This window comes from Coregonus lavaretus, assembly GCF_964263955.1.
Source record: "Coregonus lavaretus genome assembly, chromosome: 30".
In the NCBI taxonomy this organism is placed as follows: domain Eukaryota; kingdom Metazoa; phylum Chordata; class Actinopteri; order Salmoniformes; family Salmonidae; genus Coregonus; species Coregonus lavaretus.
The window spans coordinates 23452426-23470858 of NC_140017.1; the positions used below are offsets into that span (position 1 = coordinate 23452426).

Consider the following 18433-nt stretch of genomic DNA (forward strand, 5'->3'; position numbering starts at 1 on the left):
CCTCTCCCTCTCTTTAACTGGGCTGGAGTGAGTGTCACTCTGGCTTAGTTGAATAACAGACAATGATACTCTTCATGCCACCTCCAGAAGCAGGTTAACACAGAGGATTAGATACCAACACTTAGAGGAAGAAGAAGAGGCCAAACTGAAGAGCTGAGCTGGCATGTGACGGGACGATTAAGTAACAAAGGGGCCCTTTTGTGAACATCATGCAGTTTGATACGATACATTGTTTTTTTAAATAAATACATTTAACCGGTCATTTAATATGGTATATAAAAGTGGGATATGAAAACATTACACCATTTTCTATTAAATTCAATCCAAAGTGCAAAGGAAACGCCCGCCCTGAAACTTCTTGCAATAAGGCATTATTTTTTCACCAAATCAAGGCCAACAAAAGAATGGGACTCATCTCGCAGCAATCACTCAAGACCTCATTGGTGACTAATGGGCTTGGGGACAGGTTCAAGTCAATAAATAAAGAGGAAAACCTGCTAGGATTGTTGGTGGTCAGCAACCAAACCCAACCAGCTATCCCAGTACAGGTGTAATCCATTTGTCCATCAGTGGTTGGGTCTATTCTCTAGGCCAGTGATGGAGAGGGTGCTGACTGGGACAGGAGAGAGGTGATGGGTCAGTAACTGATCACCGCAGGTGTGGACAGTGGAGGCTGCTGAGGGTGACAGAGATAGATGGGTTAAGGTCTGAGAGAGGGGAACACCTTAGTCCCTTCAATGTGGATGCAAATGGCACCCTATTCCCAATATAGTGCACTACTTTTGACCCGGGCCCATCGGGCCCTCCACCCTTCTCTTCTGTCCCATAGGGCCCTGGTCAAAAGTAGTGCACTATATAGGGAATAGGGTGCCATTTGAGACACACAGTTCAGCCTCTTCCAATACAATCAGATGACACTTTATGGACCAAGAAAAAAACTATTAGTAGCAAAACAAAACACCTGTTCTTATAAATTACTTATGTCATGCACAAAGTAGATGTCCTAACTGACTTGCCAAAACGATAGTTTCTTAACAAGAAATTTGGGGAGTGGTTGAAAAACGTGTTTTAATGGCTCCAACCTAAGTGTTTTAATGGCTCCAACCTAACCTAACTTCCGACTTCAAGTGTACATACATACAGTGGGGGAAAAAAGTATTTAGTCAGCCACCAATTGTGCAAGTTCTCCCACTTAAAAAGATGAGAGAGGCCTGTAATTTTCATCATAGGTACACGTCAACTATGACAGACAAAATTATAAAAAAAAATCCAGAAAATCACATTGTAGGATTTTTAATGAATTTATTTGCAAATTATGGTGGAAAATAAGTATTTGGTCAATAACAAAAGTTTCTCAATACTTTGTTATATACCCTTTGTTGGCAATGACACAGGTCAAACGTTTTTTGTAAGTCTTCACAAGGTTTTCACACACTGTTGCTGGTATTTTGGCCCATTCCTCCATGCAGATCTCCTCTAGAGCAGTTATGTTTTGGGGCTGTCGCTAGGCAACACAGACTTTCAACTCCCTCCAAAGATTTTCTATGGGGTTGAGATCTGGAGACTGGCTAGGCCACTCCAGGACCTTGAAATGCTTCTTACGAAGCCACTCCTTCGTTGCCCGGGCGGTGTGTTTGGGATCATTGTCATGCTGAAAGACCCAGCCACGTTTCATCTTCAATGCCCTTGCTGATAGAAGGAGGTTTTCACTCAAAATCTCACGATACATAGCCCCATTCATTCTTTCCTTTACACGGATCAGTCGTCCTGGTCCCTTTGCAGAAAAACAGCCCCAAAGCATGATGTTTCCACCCCCATGCTTCACAGTAGATATGGTGTTCTTTGGATGCAACTCAGCATTCTTTGTCCTCCAAACACGACGAGTTGAGTTTTTACCAAAAAGTTCTATTTTGGTTTCATCTGACCATATGACCTCTTCTGGATCAAACAAATGCACTCTAGCAAACTTCAGACGGGCCTGGACATGTACTGGCTTAAGCAGGGGGACACGTCTGGCACTGCAGGATTTGAGTCCCTGGCGGCGTAGTGTGTTACTGATGGTAGGCTTTGTTACTTTGGTCCCAGCTCTCTGCAGGTCATTCACTAGGTCCCCCTGTGTGGTTCTGGGATTTTTGCTCACCGTTCTTGTGATCATTTTGACCCCACAGGGTGAGATCTTGCGTGGAGCCCCAGATCGAGGGAGATTATCAGTGGTCTTGTATGTCATCCATTTCCTAATAATTGCTCCCACAGTTGATTTCTTCAAACCAAGCTGCTTACCTATTGCAGATTCAGTCTTCCCAGCCTGGTGCAGGTCTACAATTTTGTTTCTGGTGTCCTTTGACAGCTCTTTGGTCTTGGCCATAGTGGAGTTTGGAGTGTGACTGTTTGAGGTTGTGGACAGGTGTCTTTTATACTGATAACAAGTTCAAACAGGTGCCATTAATACAGGTAACGAGTGGAGGACAGAGGAGCCTCTTAAAGAAGAAGTTACAGGTCTGTGAGAGACAGAAATCTTGTTTGTTTGTAGGTGACCAAATACTTATTTTCCACCATAATTTGCAAATAAATTCATAAAAAATCCTACAGTGTGATTTTCTGGATTTTTTTCCCTCAACTTGTCTGTCATAGTTGACGTGTACCTATGATGAAAATTACAGGCCTCTCTCATCTTTTTAAGTGGGAGAACTTGCACAATTGGTGGCTGACTAAATACTTTTTTCCCCCACTGTGTATATATATATATATATATATATATATATATATATATATATATATATATATATATATATATATATATATATATATATATGTATGTATATTTATATATATATATATTTATATATATATATATATATATATATATATATATATATATATATATATGTATATTTATATATATATATATATATACATACATATAAATACATATACATACATATACAGTGAGGGAAAAAAGTATTTGATCCTCTGCTGATTTTGTACGTTTGCCCACTGACAAAGAAATGATCAGTCTATAATTTTAATGGTAGGTTTATTTGAACAGTGAGAGACAGAATAACAACAAAAAAATCCAGAAAAACGCATGTCAAAAATGTTATAAATTGATTTGCATTTAAATGAGGGAAATAAGTATTTGACCCCTCTGCAAAACATGACTTAGTACTTGGTGGCAAAACCCTTGTTGGCAATCACAGAGGTCAGACGTTTCTTGTAGTTGGCCACCAGGTTTGCACACATCTCAGGAGGGATTTTGTCCCACTCCTCTTCGCAGATCTTATCCAAGTCATTAAGGTTTCGAGGCTGACGTTTGGCAACTCGAACCTTCAGCTCCCTCCACAGATTTTCTATGGGATTAAGGTCTAAAGACTGGCTAGGCCACTCCAGGACCTTAATGTGCTTCTTCTTGAGCCACTCCTTTGTTGCCTTGGCAGTGTGTTTGGGGTCATTGTCATGCTGGAATACCCATCCACCCACCATTTTCAATGCCCTGGCTGAAGGAAGGAGGTTCTCACCCAAGATTTGATGGTACATGGCCCGTCCATCGTTCCTTTGATGCGGTGAAGTTGTCCTGTCCCCTTAGCAGAAAAACACCCCCAAAGCATAATGTTTCCACCTCCATGTTTGACGGTGGGGATGGTGTTCTTAGGGTCATAGGCAGCATTCCTCCTCCTCCAAACACGGCGAGTTGAGTTGATGCCAAAGAGCTCGATTTTGGTCTCATCTGACCACAACACTTTCACCCAGTTCTCCTCTGAATCATTCAGATGTTCATTGGCAAACTTCAGATGGCCCTGTATATGTGCTTTCTTGAGCAGGGGGACCTTGTGGGCGCTGCAGTATTTCAGTTCTTCACAGCGTAGTGTGTTACCAATTGTTTTCTTGGTGACTATGGTCCCAGCTGCCTTGAGATCATTGACAAGATCCTCCCGTGTAGTTCTGGGCTGATTCCTCACCGTTCTCATGATCATTGCAACTCTACGAGGTGAGATCTTGCATGGAGCCCCAGGACGAGTGAGATTGACAGTTATTTTTTGTTTCTTCCATTTGCGAATAATCGCACCAACTGTTGTCACCTTCTCACCAAGCTGCTTGCCGATGGTCTTGTAGCCCATTCCAGCCTTGTGTAGGTCTACAATCTTGTCCCTGACATCCTTGGAGAGCTCTTTGGTCTTGGCCATGGTGGAGAGTTTGGAATCTGATTGATTGATTGCTTCTGTGGACAGGTGTCTTTTATACAGGTAACAAACTGAGATTAGGAGCACTCCCTTTAAGAGTGTGCTCCTAATCTCAGCTCGTTACCTGTATAAAAGACACCTGGGAGTCAGAAATCTTTCTGATTGAGAGGGGGTCAAATACTTATTTCCCTCATTAAAATGCAAATCAATGTATAAAATTTTTGACATGCGTTTTTCTGGATTTTGTTGTTGTTATTCTGTCTCTCACTGTTCAAATAAACCTACCATTAAAATCATAGACTGATCATTTCTTTGTCAGTGGGCAAACGTTCAAAATCAGCAGGGGATCAAATACTTTTTTCCCTCACTGTATATATACCCATAAAGCTTGTTTGTTCCTGATATGTCATTTGAGGTTAAATAAGATATTGCCGACTATCACTGCAACAGAGACCTATGAGACAACACAGTTCAGTATGATTCAGATAAGATACTCTTATTACAAACAGAGAAAATAATTATCTATCCCTTGTTTCCAATGTGATTTATGACAAACCAATTAATAGCACAATGGCAACAAAATAATTAGTCAAACTTTTGAGAACTAATATCTTGTAAAATGAAGCCAGAGGAAAACTCCCCAGTACAAACAGACTAGTGTTCGTATTTGAAATGAGTTTAAAATAATCTAATGCGCTGTGACAATTTCAGACAAAAAAAATACAAAGCATTTGTTTTTTTAATAAAGAATAAAAAAAGCCAGCATATTTACAAAACAATAATATTGACTATGATTCTGGCCTGCTTAGTACTAACAAAGTACTGCCCATGTAATTTTCCAGTTAAATACAATTTTCAGGTACATTGTAACTTGAGCTGCTACAAGAGTCTGTGTGTATAAGGCTAAACAATTCACCTTAAGTCAACTGCGCTGGTCTAAAAACAAGAAACAAAATATTAAATATTAAAAAGAAAGACATAAAAAGGCACCAACCTTTCTCTCCAGAGGCCTTCAGGACTTAAATCAACACATTAATCATCACACATAAAAACCATGAACATTTATACATAAGCAGAATAATAAACCATAAAGGATTCAAATGAAATGAAGGCAGTATAGGCACAACAATAACTTAATCTCTTTCCATTCCAAAAAAGGTCAACTTGAAAACAAAAGCTTTGCCAAAGAAAAAGAAAAAGAATTTCAGTAAACATTCAATCACTTTCTTCCACTCCCAATGAAATTACATGTCAAAGACCAGCCTGTATTTGGACAAATGTTCAAAACAGGGAGTAAGACCAAGCTAACCTCATATTGTGTGTACAGACAAACAGTCAAAGACATGAGAATGTATCCCTGCATTGTATCTAGCCTATGTGCCCACAACCCCTGGGTGGATGTCTGAGCAGTAGCTAAGCTAAGAAAAGTTTTCACCGAGGGGCTTTGTCCATTTTAGTCAGGCACACGCTGGAAGCCTTGAATCAAACAGATAAAAACACATGAGTGTGCTTGCATACACAGATGCTCTACACATCACTGAGGTCAAACATTCGACAAGTCCATCCAGGGAAGAGAAGTTAATTAAAAAGCTGAAACTTTGAGGTGAGGTCTGGGCTTTGAACATGGCAGGGCTGGAGTGACCTAGGCAGCATGTGGAGTGTGATTCACAAGTGTTTTATAAACCATCAAAGGGTTGGGAGCCAAAAAAAGAAGGATCATATTAAAAAGAGTTTGCCTTCAATCTGCAAAACCCCAGAAGAAGAAACAAAGAAACCTCAGGCTAAAACCAAGCCTCATCTTGAAATGCCACAGGGAGATGACCCCCTCTATAACCCACTCCTCCAACAGTCAGTGTATATATATATGCTCCCCTCCCCCCGACCCGTAGACTGAAGAGATCTCTTTCCTTTAATGGCGAGGCTTTAGAGAGGTCACTTTGATACTTTAGTTTCTCAGGTAGAAGGAAGCTGCCGGCTGAGCAGGAACAGGAAATGCAAGGTCAATACAAGCTAATGGAGATGAGATCACATGTGACGTCAACCCTTTAGTAACTATAACATCATGTCATGGACTGTGTCCCAAATGGCACGCTATTCCCTATATAGTGCACTACTTTTGACCAGGGCCCATGTCATGGTGCCTGGTTGTGTACTAGAAAAAATCCATCACAGAACATACTGACACACACTGGGTTCCACGCCTATCAGCTAAAAACAAGAAGAAGCGGTCACCAACACTGGACAACTGGAAAAAAATTGCCTGGTACGACGAATCCCAGTTCCTATCGCATCGTGCTAAAGGCAGTCAGGATTAGATGGGGGTACCTAATAAACTGGTCACTGAGTGTATAGGGAATAGGCTGCCATTTGGGACACAACCTAGAATGTTCCACCAATGCTAAAGAACATGTGCAATACTCTGTCCTAAATAGATGCAAACCTTGAGATGTATTCCTCCGATGTGCCTGAGTCATATCATGTCCCATAGTCCTGACAGTATCACTGTACATCATGCTCACATCAACATGTGGATATGTTCTATCGTCATCTAGAACACTAAACTTGGCAAATTGCTCCCTTTTTGTCACATTGTTGAATCCTTTTCCCTTTCACATCTGTATAACAGTTTGAAAACTAAAATATAACAATCTGATTTAGGTGCTCTCAACAGCAAGAAGCAATCAGAATGTAACCTTTATGAAAAAGTCATATGATTACAGGCAAGCAATAAAGTGTAATTTGTTTTGGTGTCGTCATTGAATATGAGGGGTTTGAATTGATGCAACATATGGGCACATAGTTCAGAATGTTAAAAAGGGATAGAAATATTTCACTAATGAGGGCTGAAATGCCAGACTCATGACGTAAGACAGGTGTTTACATACATAAAAGCAGAACGACACAATGTGAACCGCTCACATCTGTTGAAACAACGTAGTACAAAGAAACCCTTGCCAAATGAACACTAGTTCTAAAGTTAAGCGGATAATGACAGCAGATTACTGCCATTTCCAGCCTGCAATCATCTGTTGAGATACCACGACGTTATAACATACACCATATGGAAGTCATATAGAAGTTCTTGGGGTCAGTGGTTAGAGTCAGAGCACAAAAATCAGCCGGGAATGTTCATTCTTGTGTAGAAGAGTCTGTTTATTGAATTGATATAAATTCTCTATAATATATCTATTTCAACACCTGTTAAATTATTGTCTCACTGAGTCACTTTGAGCCAAAAGGTATTTTCCAGCTCCCCTGTAGCTCTCAGACATACCACTCCCTGCGTGAGATCACAGACCCATCCATGTGGGACACATATTCGCTGTCTGTGCCATTGTCATAGCAGTCCTCCGGCAGGTAGGGGGAGCCGTTGGTCACTGTGGGGGTTTGAACAGGCAGCCCTCTGGGGTGGTGGATGTTGTTGTGGTTCTCAGCAGGTTGGTAGCTGCCCTCCCGGAGGCCCCTGTGGCCGTCGCCCCAGTCCTCCCTGTCCTTGATGTCGTTGGGGTAGTCGTTGGGGTAAATGATGTCCCCTCCCGGCTTGGGTTTCAGCTCCTTGCAGGTAGAGTTCTGCCCGTCCCCGTAGACCTCCTGCAGCTCGTGTGGCTGGAGCACGTCCAGCTGGGACTCCTTCTGCATGTCGGAGGGGCCCAGGTACTGCTTGGTGTAGTAGTCCCCCCTGAAGGTCCTCCGTTGGCGCATGAAGCAGGCTCCGCCCAGGATCAGCAGCAGCACTAGGAGCAGGACCCCGCCCACGGCCCCGCCCACTATGGTACCCAGGCTGCTGTCTGACAGGGAGGCCAGGGTGGGGGAGGTGAAGTGGCCGCTCGCTCCTCGTCGCTTGTTGGGAGCCGTGCTGGTGTCACTGGTGTCCAGGAAGAGGGGAGTAGAGGTGGTGGGGACTGGTGCCGTGGTGGGGGGAGGATCTGACGGATGGATAGAGGATGGGTGTGTGTGTGTGTGAGAGAGAGAGAGAGAGAGAGAGAGAGAGAGAGAGAGAGAGAGAGAGAGAGAGAGAGAGAGAGAGAGAGAGAGAGAGAGAGAGAGAGAGGGGGGGGGGGGGGCAGAGATGAGGATTTATGGAGGGAGGGAATGTCATGACAGAGAATAAAAAAAACATTTCAATGTCAGTTAAAGGAATCAATGTTTTTTAGTATGAATCTGATTGGTGACACAGTATAATCACTGAATACAGAACAAATAAAATAAACAAATAAAATAAACAAATGCTTATAACCTGTGAAAATGACATTTAGAAAATGACAGTTCACAAAAAAGCTTTAGTCTTAATTGAAATTCTAACACTGTTGTTTTCAAAGAGCATATTAATGAAATAAGTAGTGTCTGGACAAACACCAAAGGCTCTGGGCTCTGTAAAGGAGTGATTGGCTCTGGTGGAAAGTCAAGAGAAAAAGGGGAAGTCATGTGAAAAGATGAAACAGTGTGTGATCGATGTGAGGTTCCTGCATCTGATTCGTCCTTCAGTGGCTAGTGACTGTGATGACACCCAGAGCCAGAGCCAGACAAGAGAGACACAGAGACAGAGAGAGACACACAGAGAGACAGTGACACAGAGAAAGACAGAGACAGAGAGAGGATTACTGTGTCTGAATATTGACCTCCCTTCAGGACAAAAAGCAGCCTGACCCTGTATCTCTAGAGACATCAAGAGCCTGACTACAAAGAAGCACTAAAAGCTGCATTAGGACTGCTTTGTATCTTCACTTAACACTGGAGTCTAAGCTACGACTGATCAAATGCAAACAGGATGGCAGGAAGCATAGCCTTCAGCTAATTACATCCTGGCTGCAATTTACCTGACTGAGTGAGAATCTAACTAACCTGCAACTATAAAGCAGTGACTAAGGGACCGGTCATAATGTGAAGGGGAGAGTACAGGCAGCTCAAGGTCAGTGAGCTGATATACAACCCCTCCTCCTTAGCCTTAAGACCACCACCCCCAACCTCCCCGGCTGGATCTCCTCATATCAAATCAAATGTTATTTGTCACATGCGTCGTAAACAACAGATGTAGACTAACAATGAAATGCTTACTTCCCAACAATGCAGAGAGAAAAATAGATAACAGAAAAATAATAACACAAGGAATAAATACACAATGAGTAACGATAACTTGGCTATATACACGGGGTACCAGTACCGAGTCGATGTGCATGGATACGAGGTCATAGGAAATGATTGCGGAAATATTATGTAAAAGTTAACATCAGCTTTAAAAAACACATAAAATAGCAGAATTGGTCAGGAGCCCGTAAGACGGCAGCTATCCACTGCAGCGCCATCTCATCCTGGTAGCTAGAGAGGGACATGGTGTATGATGGGGAGCACTGAGTCCCAGGGGACAATATAGGCTCCAATAGGCACAATATATACCCTCCATTGCCCGCTCTGGTCAAAAGTAGTGCACTATATAGGGAATAGGGTATAATTTGGGGCACACTCTTAGTTTTCCAGCGAGCGGGACTCCAGTCCAAACCAGGCCTACTCACAGATGGAGCGTGACCGCCTGCTTTAGTTTGAGGCTCCTCCAGCCTGCTCTCCCGCTCTCCTCTCAGTGAGAAACCAGAGAGATCGTGTGGCGGGGAAGAATGTGTCCAAGAGTAGCAGTCATTATGTTTGGATATAGATTAGAAGAAAGGGGGAAATGGGGAGCACAGTTCTCATGCTCCATACCTAAAGAATAATAGAGGAGCCAAACATGTAAAGCAAGGAGAGGAGAGGAGAGGAGAGGAGAGGAGAGGAGAGGAGAGGAGAGGAGAGGAGAGGAGAGGAGAGGAGAGGAGAGGAGAGGAGAGGAGAGGAGAGGAGAGGAGAGGAGAGGAGAGGAGAGGAGAGGAGAGGAGAGGAGAGGAGAGGAGAGGAGAGGAGAGGAGAGGAGAGGAGGAAGCTGCTGGCCGTGTGTTCTCCAAGCAGTGTTCGCTTGCATCAGAACAGCCCAGTACCGTAGCCAAGTGAGGCCTAATTTAGAAAAAAAATGTTTAGAAAGCTTTGGGGGGGGGAAATCCTCTGTTTAGCGACTCAGTCATTAATTCATGTGTATTAAATTAAATTAAATATAATTAGTAATCTCTTGATGAGTGAACGGAAACAGCATGCAGCTCTTACAGCAGAGCATGGAGCACACATCCTATTTTATGGGGAGGGAACATACTAGTGTCTGTTACTGTATCTGTGTGTTATTCATTGTGTCCAACCCTGACAAATGACCTTGGACAACAAACAAGAGAAACAAAAAAGGGCAAAATGTCTGCACACTGTGCTCCCATTGACAAGCAGGCATATTGTTGCATATTAGTGCATACTGTGTTCCCAAAAACAAACATGGTGAAACACTCTCTCTTATCACAGATATCTAATGTTGCCATAACCACAACAGTTTGAACCTTTGGTGTGGATACGGTGTGTTTATGCTGCTCTTTTCTCCTCTGGTGTCTGGAATGTGTGCAAATGGAGACAGGCACTGCTTTGTCTGATGGTGGGAGAACTCTGCTTGAAGCGTTTAACCAAGGCCATACTCTCTCACCTTGTATCCAGACGTGAACGTCCTGACTGCGTGGACCGATGTCATTGGACACCTCACACCTGTACAGTCCAGAGTCATTTCTCTCCAGAGGACGAGTGAAACTAAAAGTGTTGTTCACTATATCCACACCGTCAGGCATCGGCCCATCCAACCTTTTAAGAAAGGATATCATATATAAACACAGGGATACAAACATTATCTGTATATTACTAGCTAGAAATGATCACAGTAGTGACGCGGCCAGTGTCTAGCATGTTGTGGGGTGTAGTGGGTGGGTAAGCTGCTAGCTAGAGGATCCTGACCTGGTCCAGGAGAAGTGGTGGGCAGGTGGGTTTGCTTTGGCTCCACAGTCCAGCTTCACATTCTCTTGACCAACAAACCAGTTCTGGTCATACCCCACCACCGTCACCTCAGGAGCAACTGGAAAAGAAGCACAATATCTATTAAAATAATGCTTTGATTCTTTATTCTACAATCCTATTATAATTATTTATGATTATTATTGATTTATTTATTATTATTATTAGTTACTTACTGTAGTGTATCTACTTTGTAATGTAGGCCTATTGTACAAGATACACTATGATCAGGATCATTTAATAACACAAAACAGGAGATTCATTTAAAAAAGAAAATGTCCTAGTGTGCATTGTACACAATAGCCAATGTGACCCCTAGCAGTATAGTGATGACAAATGAGCTTTCCCCCCAGGGTGAAAAAGCAAGCAATATAAGAAGAAAACAAGGGATAATCAAAATGAAAAAGCAGGCAAAGGATTCTACTGCATAGAGGTTTTGTTGGCTGTATGAAGCCTAGAAAACAAACATGAGAGAGATACAGAGAGAGAGAGAGAGAGACAGAGAGCGAGACAGCGAGAGAATGAGAGGCTACATCAGACAGGTCTGGGCGAAAAAATGTAGGGGTAATAATCCACTCCAGCAGCTCACCACCAGACACAAACAGAACAAAGAGAAGCCTACCAGAGGTATTACAGATACCACTGACTGTACTGTAATAAATGTAGTAAACAATGACTCTGGTATCCAATTTCCCCCTTTTCATTTCTCTGGAGAGTGAGCAGGCAAAACGTATTACAGTACACGGCCGGGCAGGGAACAAGACGTTATCAGTTCGTCATGTTGACCTTTGCACTCTGTTCGTGGTGAAATTGTGCTTCTTTGGCACTTAAAATCCCCTGCCTCTGCATTTGACATGATTTATTGAGCTCCAAAGCCTTTCTCTTCCTAAACTCGGCTTTCTGCATCTCTACCCTTCTGCCCCCACCTCTCTTCCCCCTGCTGCTGCTGCTACTGCTGAGGCTTGATCAATATTTCATAAAACGCCTTCATTAGCCTGCACTCACATAGTCCAGACAGATACTACCCACTATTCACCAGTTCAGCTTGCCAAGGAACCATGCATCAATGATTATAAAAGGAAGATGACTCCTTAATGGCTCTCTTATGAGCAAAAGAGGGAAGACAGGGAGTCGGTCCGGTCTATGTGCATACTGCACTGTAAATCAGGCTATCAACATGATAGGTTATAGATCAAATACAGAAAGCAGCCCTTCACTGATCCATGTGGCAGTTGTCTAAATCTTTATGTAGTCAGAGAGCGCATGCTGAAACAACATGAGCAGCAGCTGTCTCTGGCAGACAACTGAGACAAGACAAATCATCTACCATAAAGCCCACCTATCAGCACAGATACTCCCCTCAAACAGAACACAAAGATAGCTTGCTACCCCTCTCCTTGTCATGGTGGCACTCAGCTCTATGTAGTAAATCATGAAAAAGGTGATCTAGTTGTTTCAATGACCCTACTGCTTTGCTGTCCTGTCCGCCTGATTCCCCCCCAACACTCACACTGCACATTGAGCACGTAGGGTATCCTGAACTCAGTCTGCAGGGCCGGGTGGCGCACCACACAGGTGAGGGTGTGGCCCTGGGAGTGTCTCCGTGGCTCCAACACATAGAGCACCTGGGTGGTGGAGGCGACATTTTGTTAGACGTGTAAATATTTAAGCATGTTTAAATAGTGTTAGTGTGAGCTCTGCATGCCTGCTTCATGATCTATATATTTACTCCATGAGGAGGGTGATTGTGTGAGAGACTATGGCTGTGTCCCAAATGGCACGCTATTCCCTATATATTTGGCAATACTTTTGACTAGAGCCCAAGGGCAAAACTGACCAAAACTGGTCTTAGTCAAAAGTAGTGCACTATATAGGGAATAGGTTGCCATTTGGAACACAGTATGTCGGTACTGTGGTGTGTGGTCAAAGCAGTAGCTCTTTTCTGTTTGTACCTGGGTGGTGGAGGTGCCGTTGGGCTCGTCCTGCGTCTGGACCACAGAGTGGCCAAACAGCTCAGTCTCCCATGACACCTCGGCTGCAGGCCGGCCGCGCTCCGCTATGCAGGTGGCCGCCACCGACTCATTACCACCATCCACCAGGGCCGTAGAGCCGGCGGAGACGTAGACCTTGGGCTCCACTAGGGGAGAGACAGATTAGAAAACTATAATGTTCTCAATGATGCAATTCATTTCGCAGCATAGACAATATACATACACACAAAATAAAAATAAATTACGAGAAAGAGAGAGAGGAAAAGGGGGAGACAGAGAGACAGAAGGAGAGAAAGAAAACAAGAGAGAGAGAGAGAAAAAGGGGGAGACAGAGAGACAGACGGAGAGAAAGAAAACAAGAGAGAGAGAGAAAAGGGGCATGCAGAGAGATGACAAAACAGAATGGAGAATAGATTACAAAATGAGTATTGATATTTTGTATATGAAGATGAATAAATAATGTGCATCATAAAACAGGGATGGAGAGATGGACATACAGGAGGAAGTGGCCACGGTACACTCACACACTGCTGCCAGACGCAGTAGATTGATTTCCTGCATTTCACAGATATCTATTAAAAATGTATGAGCCAAGCAATCTGATACTATAGGAGCACTTTGGAGGGAACTCAACTATTTTTATTGTTATTGTGCTGGAGATGTCTGTGAGAGATGTTTGTGTGTTTGTGAAAGGAATATTATTATGCAGCATCGACCAAGACATTTCTATTAGAGTGACTTTTGGAGCATCTCCATGAAGCTGTTTGAACTATATTCCCTTCCTCCTAAATCAAAACAATGGATTTGGTGTTGTAAATGCTGTACTTTCAAACTGCTCGTACTACTCATGGCTTGCTAATATGGTTCATAATGACTTGGAAAAACAGTTTAACACAGAGCAATGTCAGACATAATACTCAGTGCTGTTGTGTGTGTCTGTGTTTCATTGTGTTGTGTCCTGTCCTGAGCTGGGGAGTTGAGTTGCTGTTAATGTGTGCTTCTATTCAGTGCTTTAGAGCTAGGGTTATGTTACACTGGCTTCCTATGAGGACTCTGAGTTACTGTGGGTTGAGACATCAGTCGTGACACAGATTTCTCTCAATAGAGCAGCATAAACAGATCCATGTGAAAGGAAAGTGACCGCTGTAACACAGCACTCTACCTGTTCCACAGAGCACTACTTTAACGGTTCTAGGGCACCGACAGACATCATCCTAAATATAAGACACCTCTCATAATCACCAACTGTCAACGCTGACAGCCAGTAGGGTTTTCACTAGGGATGAATATTTTCCCGAAAGTTTCAATACCGGGAAAAATTCATATTTATCCTGAGAGTCCAGGGAAATACCGGAAGTGCCCAATTAAAGCGTTTAAAACCAAGATATGGTCACTATGCCAAGGTTCTCTCCAAATAAGAGCAAATTAAACTGATATTTAGTAATGATAGAGTAACTATCTTTGATCGCCAAAGACATTGTTGTGAATTGCGAAACAGGCCGTTCATAAATTCAGAGCGTTATCATGTTCCTCAATAGCCTAGGCTCTAGGACAGGAGAAGATAAAATTTTCCTCATTCCTCTCTGAATTGTTAATAGACTTTATATCTGTGACAGAGATGCCTATATAGTGAATTGTGCATAGGCCTATCAAATTTGTGACTGTCTGAAGAGTCACAATGACCGCTCAAAGAGACACGTTCTTTTATAGTCTATACTTTAGTCGTTTCTTGTAGGGTTTATTAACTGCATTCTGGTCGCGTGTGCAGTCCGGCAGTGTCAATTATGTGTGCGCTTTGAATTTATGGCGACTTTGTGTGAAGTAAATACTCTAGACTAAAGGCTTCCATGCAACAACCTGTTTGGATATTGTGCAATTAAATGTTTTGCTAATTTGATGCTGCACATGTTATGTATTTGTGAAATTGCAATAGCGCAATTCCACAGGAGAAGGTAGGAGAGAGAGAGGGAGAGAGGCTGGAAAGCAATCACTTCACAAATTGGCTCTAGCGGTTAAATCTATGATTCAGGAAGCAGCCATGCTGCCTTGCTTTCCATCATTACTCATCTGAATCTCTTGCCTGGCAACCAAACACTATGCCACGCCCTCTGACCTTAGTTTCTTCTCTGCAATGAGTCTGTATCTGAGCATCTCCTCAACCCTTCACTGAATGCGAACACATTTGGGGCAGTCTGATTTGTCCAGAAACCAATGGGTTGGGCCAGAGCCAGAACACACGTGGGTAAAGCGGTGGTTTGAAAAATTGCCATTGGCTTTGATACTCCGATTGGTTAGAGACGACTTTGTTTTGTACAACGCCCCTTGTGCCCCTCATCACAACAAACAACTTCAATGACGGCAGCCTCAGACTAAAGTATGTAGCGAACGACAGAGCAGCAGAAGAATTTAGTGTGAGTTGTCAGGCTACTGAACCACCCCCACCCTGCTCTCTCTTTGCCATGTCCATTTCTCCTTCCCCCTCTCTCTCTCTGTCTGTGGTACCCTTCTCTGCCTCCTCTCCCCACAGAGGGCAGGGCACTAACAGCTGCTGGACTTCCTGTTACAGTGACAGTGTGGCACACACACACACACACATACATCCACCAGACAAGGCCATCGCCCCCAGACATCTGCCATACCCCTCCTCACAGTGGAACAACACCCCAGAGACTCCCTCTTCTAAAAATATACTTGTGTCTCCTACGCCCGGGCATCAGGTAGCCGACTCAGTCAACCAGCTCACAATGTGCCCCCCACCCTCATCTAAATGTCACCCCCCCCCCCCCCCCCACCCCACTGACTGAGCACGCACAGTAGCTCTGTTGTGTTAGGGGGGCATCCCGGGACCCCATAGCCCACACCCCTATCCCCTTCCCTCCAGTGTAACAAAATGTTGGGGAGGTGCTAATTCGGAGAGGCTGTCGGGGAGGGAGGTGGGTCAGATTTATCTCGTTGAGTGCAGAGGATAATGACTTTCCGTCAGACAGGCAGAGAGCAGGCAGTGGGAGCCGTGTTGGCCCCGTCCCATTGCCCGGCTCCGCTAGGCTCTGATGAGCGCCTAGGGCTGGGCGGTATACCGTATTTTACAATATACCGGTATTGATGCACGGACCGGTTTGGGTTTTTACTTTACCTTCTATAATAGTATTTGAATGTTTGGTTTGTTAAATGTGATACGCTGTGTGTAACATCCATTTTTATAGTTTACTTCACTACTTGAGTCATCTCTCTCCTCTCTCGCTTAATGCCACTTTCCACACAGACCAAGCCCCGCCCCCTGTCACTCAAGGAGCGCATTTGTTGTTCCTCGAACATGAGACAGACACTTGCCTTCAGTCTACATAGTCAATGCAGCACATGCAACAATGTTGATGACAACGATGCTGTTTTCACTTTGCTTCTTGATATAAATCCACTAGTGTTCTATAATTACACTATTAGACTGTGTTTATTACATCTGCAAATAGCTAGTTTGTCTTTTCTTAGCAAGTTGGGCCTAAAAGCTAGCTAGCTAATAAATGTACTGAGTCAGAACAAATGTAATTAGCTATACAGCCTGATAATATTAGTGGAGGAATACGCGAAGCATGAATATGTTAGCTACTTGAAGTAGCTGTAACCAAATCAGGGGGACATGCAAAAAATTTTGCCACCCACTTTGGGCTGCATGAAGTAGCTAAGAGAAAACATTGAATGTTGCCAAAGATTATAGGGTCCCCTAGGAAACACTTATAAAAACTTTGGTTCCTACACTGTCACAATAACACCTCCCTGGCATTTCCATACGTTGTCATGTCAAACAACACTCTATTCAAAGTGCCCACTATTATATTCTAACTATAGAATTAGAATAATCATTGTATTTCCATGATTCCAACAGTTCACCCAAGTCAAATTGCAACATTTGGTTTAAAATAAGGCCTAGATTGTTTGCCCATATTGTGCAGCCCTACGTGGCAGCATGGAAATGATCTCAAATGAGTACAGGAAATGCTGAAATGTATGGAAATGCTAAAAAAATATTTGAACAGTATAAAACAATCAATCAGAATGGAGAAAGAGCCATTGGAATCACTTAGAATGTATGTGTTGCCACTAGGGCTGTTACGGTGACCGTATTACCGCCACACCGGCGGTCACGAGTCATGATGGTAATCAAATTCCATGTGACTGTTTAGTCACGGTAATTATGCTTCTCCATGTTCTAATGCTGCTGATAGTCATTAGTAGCCTACCAAACTTGATAACTGCCTGGTACTCAGCACTCTATTGTCCCTCTAATCACTCTGACATCAATTCTAATGTTTTCAAAAATCTAATCAAACACTTTGCGTGAGAAAACAGTGTGATGGCCTCTATTAGAAAGAAGAGGATCCCATCAGCTTTCTATAGGCTGCAGTTCTATCAACATATCGACTGTTGTACTCGGGATGCTAACATCCTCGACCATTGCTATTCAAACTTCCGGGATGGTTATAAGGCCTCCCCTGCCCTCCTTTCGGCAAATCTGACCAACGACTCCATTTTGCTCCTCCCTTCCTATAGGCAGAAACTCAAACAGGAAGTACCCGTGCTAAGGACTATTCAATGCTGGTCTGACCAATCGAAATACACGCTTCAAGATTGTTTTGATCACGCGGACTGGGATATGTTCCGGGTAGCTTACGAAAATAATTTTGACGAATACACTGAAACGGTGACTGAGATTATCAGGAAGTGTATAGGAGATGTTGTGCCAACTGTGACTATTAAAACCTACCCTAACCAGAAACTGTGGATAGATGACAGCATTTGCGCAAAACTGAAAGCGCGAACCACCGCATTTAACCATGGCAAGGTGACTGGGAATATGGCAGAATACAAACAGTGTAGCAACTCACTCCGAAAGGAAATTAAACTTGCAAAACATCAGTATAGAGACAAAGTGGAGACGCAATTCAACGGTTCAGACACGAGACGTACAGTGGGGAAAAAAAGTATTTAGTCAGCCACCAATTGTGCAAGTTCTCCCACTTAAAAAGATGAGAGAGGCCTGTAATTTTCATCATAGGTACACGTCAACTATGACAGACAAATGGAGAAAAGAAAATCCAGAAAATCACATTGTAGGATTTTTAATGAATTTATTTGCAAATGATGGTGGAAAACAAGTATTTGGTCACCTACAAACAAGCAAGATTTCTGGCTCTCACAGACCTGTAACTTCTTCTTTAAGAGGCTCCTCTGTCCTCCACTCGTTACCTGTATTAATGACACCTGTTTGAATTTGTTATCAGTATAAAAGACACATGTCCACAACCTTAAACAGTCACACTCCAAACTCCACTATGGCCAAGACCAAAGAGCTGTCAAAGGACACCA

The 18433-nt window shown here is 43.2% G+C and overlaps 1 protein-coding gene across 1 annotated transcript in view; it reads right to left on the reverse strand.

Moving 5' to 3' along the window:
• Positions 1-4974: 4974 nt before the first annotated feature.
• LOC311105408 (nectin-3-like protein) overlaps positions 4975-18433 on the reverse strand; it is an 80934-nt gene continuing 67475 nt past the window's right edge. Inside the window, exons 3-7 of the mRNA XM_084147559.1 lie at positions 13034-13218; positions 12592-12706; positions 11025-11142; positions 10723-10874; positions 4975-8104 (exon numbers count right to left, since the gene is read on the reverse strand). Coding sequence (XP_084003685.1) covers positions 7443-8104; positions 10723-10874; positions 11025-11142; positions 12592-12706; positions 13034-13218 — 1232 coding nt within the window. The 3' untranslated portion in view covers positions 4975-7442. The remainder of the gene's footprint in view (positions 8105-10722; positions 10875-11024; positions 11143-12591; positions 12707-13033; positions 13219-18433) is intronic.